The following is a 7,421-nucleotide window of genomic DNA, read 5'->3' as shown; positions in this document are numbered from 1 at the left end:
ACTAAATCTAGGGGTTCCATAGTACATGCCTGATGCAAATTATGATTATTCAAGTCCAAAACCCCAAGATTTACAGCCAATTGAGTGATAAATGAGTCCAAGATTAACGGTTTATGCTTCTTACTTAGGACAGTTCGGAGGTGGAGGGCAAACCAGCAACCCAAATTGACCTTAGTCCGAGTAACCATGCACCAAATGAAATAGAATTCGGGTTTGGTCAAAGTACCCAAACTATCCTTTCTACCAGAGAAACTGTAAACCATAAACCTATGTAAATAACGGTAAGTGGGGTTCTTAAGAAAAGATGCCTTAGACTGGCTGGGGTCATAGTTCTGTCGGTCAACCGACAATTCTCTCCAATAACCAATGTTATGAGAGAAAAATGGCTCCGTGTATTCGCACGGACTGTGCATATACTCCTCACTCTGGGAGTGGGGAATGTCAATGAACCCAAGGGCCAAATTAAATTCAGTGATAGATTGGGTGAACTCTCTACCCATTAACCTAAACCGCACTATCCCAGGAGTGGTAACAGAGAATTCGTCAGGGATATTAAATTCAAAAGTGGCATAAAATTTCCAAGTTAACTCAGTAAAGGCAGGCAAAATGATAGCAACATAGCGGGTCCAACCTATGTCGGCTAGATGCTTTGTGACCTCATCCCTAAGATTCAGTTGATCAAGTTTAGGGCCGTGGATATATTTACAAGGAATTATCTTCCTTGTGCAAGCCGAGGCGTACCGCTCCTTGTCGGCAACCCGGATAAAGGTCAAGTGACCGCCAAAGTGGGCCGGAGAGGAGATATGAACCTCCCTATTCCGTCCAAGGCGGGTCCGGGGCCCTCCCGGACCAGTTGATGGAGCAGGTCCACCCAAAGGGACCGTAGGCCGTGGGGTAGAGGTGGATGGTTTATTCTTGCCTTTATTCTTGGGTTTGGTCATTTGGTCTGTTGGGCAGGGGAAATGTGCTAGAAATATGTGAACAGGCAGCCAACAAGGTAGGGTTCACCAATTACAGCTCCCAAACACCAACAATCAGGGAAATAAGCAACAAACTCCCAAAAACAAATTAACAAATGAAAACAGCAAAAACTCCCCGAAAAACTAATTAAACATGCAATCTGAGTGAAAACTTCCCCCAAATGCCACTGGTTGAGCACCAAATTTAGCAGATAGTCAACAATCAACCACAGATATACCACAGCACCCAAACAAGCACAAAATTTCTGTCCTCAGCTAGCAAGTCAACAATCTGGCCTCAGCTAAGAAATTCAAATCTGGCATCAGCTAATAAAAGTTAGTAATCTGGCCTCAGCTAACTAATGACAGAAAATTAAAGAAGAGATCACCGGAGGGGTTTTGGCAACAACAGCAGGTATAGTGGAAGAGGCAGAAGCGACGCGCGTGGGCTAAGACGCAGAAGGGCGCTCGACTGCTGCTGCTACTTGCTGGGCTTGTCTGGTGAAGTCGTTGAGGAAGCGCAGAGGAGATCGCGCGCCTGCTGGGCTCGGCTAGAGGCCCGAGCTACTGGCTTGGAGTGCGCGGAGGGCGCCTGGGGCGCGCGGGCTGGGCTTGGGCTCGTGCTGTCCTGGTGCTGGGATGGCAGGCGCGCAGGTGCGTCTGCATTGCTGCTCAGCTCGTACGGGGCAGTGGTGGATGACGCGCGAGGTGGGCGCGAGCTAGGCTGGGCGCTGGCGCGCGCTGGTCGTGCTGGCTGAAGGAGGTGCTCTGCTGGCGGCTGTGGGCTCGGCTAGAGGCGCGCGTTGGGCTGGAGCTCGAGGAGGGCGCGCTAGCAGGAGCTGTGCTCGGTGGTCTTGGAGCTGCGGCGTGCGCCGGCTGCGAGGAGTGGCAGCAGCGAAGGGCGGCGGGCAGGATGCTGCGACGGCCAAAAGAAAGAAGAAGGAGAAAGAAAAGAAAGAAGAAAGAGGAAAAGAAAAAGAAAAGAGAGAAGAAGGGAACAAGTAGGGCTTCGAGGCCCTTGCCAACGTTTTTTTTTTTAATTAATATTTATTATATTTTTTTTTGTTTTAAAAAAAATTTTTTTATTTTTTTATTTTTTTTTATATAAATATAGACAACAAAGAACCTGTGTCTTAGGCGTAGGCACGCCTAACTGCTCTCTAGTCTTCTGACCAATTTTCGGAAATTGAGTTCCTTAGGCTTGACCACCTGGCGTGGGCACGCCTAACTACTGTAGAGTCTTCTGACCGCAGACTGGAATTGTCTTCCCTTAAGCGTGACCACCTGGCATGGGCACGATTAACTGTTATAGAGTCTTCTGACCATCGCCTTTCAACTCTTTTCCTTAGACGTGACTACTTAGCGTGGGCACGTCTAACTGCCAACCTCCTGCCACAAAACAACAAACTATGAAATGACACCAAAACTTAACAAAAACTTCATAAATGTATGAAAACTAAAACAAATAACCTTGGGTTGCCTCCCAAGTAGCGCCTTTCTTTAACGTCTTTGGCTAGACATGACCGAAACCCTCAAGCAAGACAAATTGGATTCTTGAGGTGTACAACTTCTATTTCTTCAAAAGAGAATCCTTCATAATAAGGTTTGAGACGATGACCGTTTACCACGAACTTCTTCTCCATCTTTAAACTTTGGATCTCCACTGCACCATAATGAAATACATTAGAAACGACAAATGGACCAATCCAACGAGAACGCAACTTACCGGAAAAAAGTTTAAGTCTCGAGTGATACAAGAGGACTTTTTGCCCCACTACAAAATATTTCCTTGAAACTTGCTGATCATGGAAGATTTTACTCTTTTCTTTGTAGATTGTGGCGTTCTCGTACGCCTCATTCCTAATCTCTTCCAGTTCTTGGAGCTGCAATTTCCTTTGGACCCCTGCTTCTTCTAAGTCCATGTTACACTGCTTCACTGCTCAAAACGCCTTGTGTTCGAACTCCACAGGAAGATGACAAGCCTTTCCAAAGACTAATCTATACGGGGACATCCCAATCGGCATCTTATACGCGGTGCGGTATGCCCATAATGTATCTTCTAACCTCAAACTCCAATCTTTCCTATCGGGCCGCACCATCTTCTCCAATATTGATTTAATCTCCCTATTTGACACTTCGGCTTGGCCATTTGTCTGCGGGTGATACGGTGCGGATACCTTGTGAAGTACGTCGTATTTTCGGAATAGGGCAGTGATAGTCTTATTGCAAAAGTGTGTCCCCCTATCACTTACCACAGCTCTTGGCATTCCAAAGCGGACAAAAATATTAGATTTTAAAAACTCTGCAACCACTCTAGAATCGTTAGTACGGGTAGTTTTCGCTTCCACTCACTTAGAGACATAATCAACCGCAAGTAAGATATATAAGAAACCAAAAGATGATGGAAAAGGACTCATAAAATCTATTCCCCATACATCAAAAATTTCAACAAACAACATAGGGGTTTGAAGCATTTGGTCCTTACTAAAAATATTTCCCACCCTTTGACACCTATCACAGGATTTGCAAAATAAGTTTGCATCTTTAAAAAAAGTGGGCCAGTAAAAGCCACTCTCCAACACTTTGCGAGCGGTTCACTTGGGCCCAAAATGCCCTCCACATGCAAACGAATGACAGAAATTTAAAATGGAATGGAATTCACCTGCACTTACACACCTTCTTAGCACTTGATCTGAACATTGTCTCCAAAGGTAGGGGTCATCCCAAATGTAGTATTTGGCATCACTCTTTAACTTGTCTCTCCTAACCTTTGGCAAACCTACAGGCAATTGATTAGTCACTAAGAAATTTACTATATCAGCATACCAGGGTGCCGGCGAATTAACGGCAAGTAATTGTTCCTCTGGGAACGTCTCTCTCAATGGTTGCTCCTCCTTATGCGCAAGCAAGCGGCTCAAGTGATCAGCAACTAAGTTCTCTGCCCCACTTTTATCTTTTATCTCCAAGTTGAACTCTTGGAGGAGCAGGATCCATTTGATGAGTCTTGGTTTTGCATCCTTCTTCGTCATCAAGTACCTTAAGGCTGCATGGTCAGAGAAAACTGTTACTTTTGCACCTAACAAATAAGGTCTAAAATTTTCTAATGCAAAGGTTACAGCTAGCAATTCTTTCTCTGTTGTAGAGTAATTGAGCTGAGCTCCATTCAACGCCTTTGATGCATAGTAGATTGCATGTGCCACCCTGCCAATTCTTTGTCCCAACACAGCTCCCACTGCGTAGTCACTTGTGTCACACATTATTTCGCATGGGAGGCTCCAGTCTGGAGGTTGAATGACAGGTGGTGAGGTTAATGATTCCCTCAATTTGTCAAATGCTATCTTGCACTCCTCGATAAAGTCAAATGCTACATCCTTTTGCAACAGTTTGAACAGGGGTGCTCCAATTTTGGAGAATTCTTTGATGAATCTCCTATAGAACCCTACATGACCCAAAAAGGAGCGCACTTCCCGTACACTTACGGGGTAAGGTAAAGCAGAAATAATATCGACCTTTGCTTTATCTACTTCTATTTTCCTAGCCGACACTTCATGTCCTAAGACAATACCATACTCTACCATAAAATGGCATTTCTCCCAATTAAGAACTAAATTCGTTTCTATGCATCTTTTCAAAATTAAAGATAAATTATCAAGGCATTCATCAAAACTATCCCCATACACACTAAAATCATCCATGAACACCTCAATAATCTTTTCTACATATTCGAAAAAGATACTCACCATGCACCTTTGAAAAGTCGCTGGAGCATTGCAGAGGCCGAAAGGCATCCTCCGGTAGGCAAACGTACCAAAAGGGCAGGTAAAAATAGTTTTCTCCTGGTCCTCCGGTGCTATCGCGATCTGAAAATAATCAGAGAAACCATCAAGAAAGCAGTAATAGACACGACCAGCTAACCTCTCTATCATCTGATCAATGAAAGGTAGAGGGAAGTGGTCCTTCTTCGTCACGGCATTCAGACGCCGGTAGTCAATGCACTGACGCCATCCCGTGGGTTTTCTCACTGGGACCATCTCGCCTCCCTGGTTCTCTTCTATGGTTACTCCCGTCTTTTTCGGGACTACCTGGACCGGGCTAACTCATGGACTGTCTGAGATGGCGAAAATGATTCCTACTTCCAGTAGTTTAAGTATATCCTTCTTTACCACTTCCATCATTAGTAGGTTCAATATCTGTTGCGCCTGTCTTACCGGCTTTGCATCATCCTCAAGCCGGATCCGATGCATGCACAAGGAGGGGCTAATTCCCTTGATGTCTGCTATGCTCCACCCAATCGCCTCCTTATGATCTCGAAGAAGACGAATAAGGTTGTCTTCTTGCCTTGGTGACAGGTGAGAAGATATGATGACTGGTAGCGTCTCATTGTCTCCGAGAAATGCATACTTCAAGTGCTTTGGGAGAGGCTTGAGCTCCAACTCAGGTGCCTGCACAACAGAAGGCAACAATTTCGCCTGAGTTTCCGATATAAAGAGAAAAGTAAGCTCATACCTTGGAGAAAGTGATGGGAGCGAATGCAGTGCTTCAACTGCTCGGTATAACTCATCACTTATTTCTACATCAAGAGTTGCTCCCATCTCAAGATGTCTGGCCAATGCCACTGCCAGTGCATCATCCCCATCCAATTCAAATGTGTCCTGTATAAGGGGTTCAATAACACTCAAAGCAAAAACAGAGTTAGCCTCATCCGGGTATTTCATCGCATCAAAGATATTGAAATTTACAATTTCACCATCAAACTCTATCGACAAAGTACCCTCATTCACATCTATTTTTGTCCTAGCAGTGCTTAAAAATGGTCTACCTAGCAAAATAGGTGACGGATTTAATGACCTCTCATCCCCCATATCTAGGACATAAAAATTTGTAGGAAAGACTAACTCATTGACCTGTACCAAAGCATCTTCAACTAACCCCTCTGGGTAAGCGTTGGTACGGTCTGCTAGTTGGATTATAATATCCGTGCCTTTTAATGGCCCAAGATTAAAGGAGACATAAATTGTCTTAGGCATAACATTAATTGACGCCCCCAAATCCAACATCGCTTTCCTAATTGGGGTACCTCCTATTTTGTAGGGAATGGTGAACATACCTGGGTCTCCACAATTTGGTGGGAGTTTCTTTTGGAGTATAGATGACACGTTTTCTCCCACCGCTACTCTTTCGTCACCCCTTAGCTTCCTTTTGTGGGTGCACAAATCTTTCAAAAACTTGGCGTACTTCGATATCTGCTTGATTGCATCCAGCAAGGGGATGTTGATCTCCACTTTTCGAAACACATCCAAAACCTCTTTTTCCTTCTCTACCTTCTTTGTCTTTTCCAACCTGCAAGGAAAGGGAGGTAAGTTAGATTTAATAAGGGGTGGAGGAGTGAATGGTACCTTAGGATCCTCGCGAATGCGTCCTTCCTCTTCAATTTCTTTTTCTATTTCCTCCTCGCTTTTGCTTTTCGCATTCTCCACTTTAGATTCCTCCAATTCCTTGCCACTCCTCAGTGTCATGGCACTCACATTCCTGAGATTTACCTCGGGTTGCGATGGCAATTTCCCATGAGCATGGGATTCCAGGCGATTGATGGCAGTTGCCATTTGGCTTATTCGAACCTCCATATCTTTCATGTCTGCTCTGGTGTCCTGCTGGAACTGAGCCATATTCGCGGTCAATAATCTGGTCTCCTGCTGGAGCTGTCTAGTCTCTTACTGGATCTGAGTGGTAGTCGTGGCTAGACTCTTGACAATATCCTCCAAAGAACTTCCTGAGTTGGAGGATGAAGGTTGAGGCTTTGGTTGCCATGACTGCTGAAACCCTGGTGGACGATTTGAGAGTGAATTTTGTGGCCTATTCCCATAATTGAGATTGGGATGGTCTCTCCAACCGGGGTTGTATGTATTGGAGTACGGGTCATACTGCCTGCGGGGCGTGGGCACGCCTCCGGCCATATTTACCTGTTCCGCCCCATCCTCTTGCAAAAGAGGGCATGTGTCCGTGCAGTGGTCCATACTTGTGCAGATTCCACGTACTTTCGCTCGCTGCATATTCCCCATGGCTAATTGCCTAACAACCGACGTCAATTCTGACAGTTGCTGCTGTATGGATGAAATCTCTACCTCGTTGACTCTGCGGGTGGGGTTGCTCTCACGGTAGCCAAATTGCTGTGAATTTTCTGCCATGGCTTCGATAAGCTCCCACGCTTCCTTCGGTGTCTTGTTTGCCAGTGCTCCTTCACTTGCAGCGTCAATAATATTCCTGTCAGTTGACTGGAGCCCTTCGTAGAAGTACTGAATCAACAGCTGTTCACTAATTTGATGCTGCGGGCATCTAGTGCACAATTTGTTGAACTTTTTCTAATAGTCATACAAGAACTCCCCGGGGTACTGCTTGATGCTGCATATTTCCTTTCTCAAAACTCGCAGCCCGAGATGCAGGGAAAAATTTTTCTAAAAACTT

The 7,421-nt window shown here is 45.1% G+C and overlaps 1 protein-coding gene across 1 annotated transcript; it reads right to left on the bottom strand.

Annotated features, from left to right (window-relative positions):
• Nucleotides 1–5,056: 5,056 nt before the first annotated feature.
• LOC113769259 lies at nt 5,057–6,625 on the bottom strand. Its single transcript, XM_027313723.1, has 2 exons — nt 6,356–6,625; nt 5,057–6,202 (listed from the first exon to the last, which is right to left on the bottom strand). The coding sequence occupies exons 1-2, from the start codon at nt 6,623–6,625 to the stop codon at nt 5,057–5,059; spliced, it is 1,416 nt and encodes a 471-aa protein (XP_027169524.1).
• Between the last annotated feature and the right edge of the window lie 796 nt (nt 6,626–7,421).

The sequence above is a fragment of the Coffea eugenioides genome, chromosome 4, assembly GCF_003713205.1.
Source record: "Coffea eugenioides isolate CCC68of chromosome 4, Ceug_1.0, whole genome shotgun sequence".
Taxonomy (NCBI): Eukaryota; Viridiplantae; Streptophyta; class Magnoliopsida; order Gentianales; family Rubiaceae; genus Coffea; species Coffea eugenioides.
The sequence above is the reverse complement of the archived record's forward strand: the minus strand, read 5'-3'. Positions and strand labels throughout refer to the sequence as shown.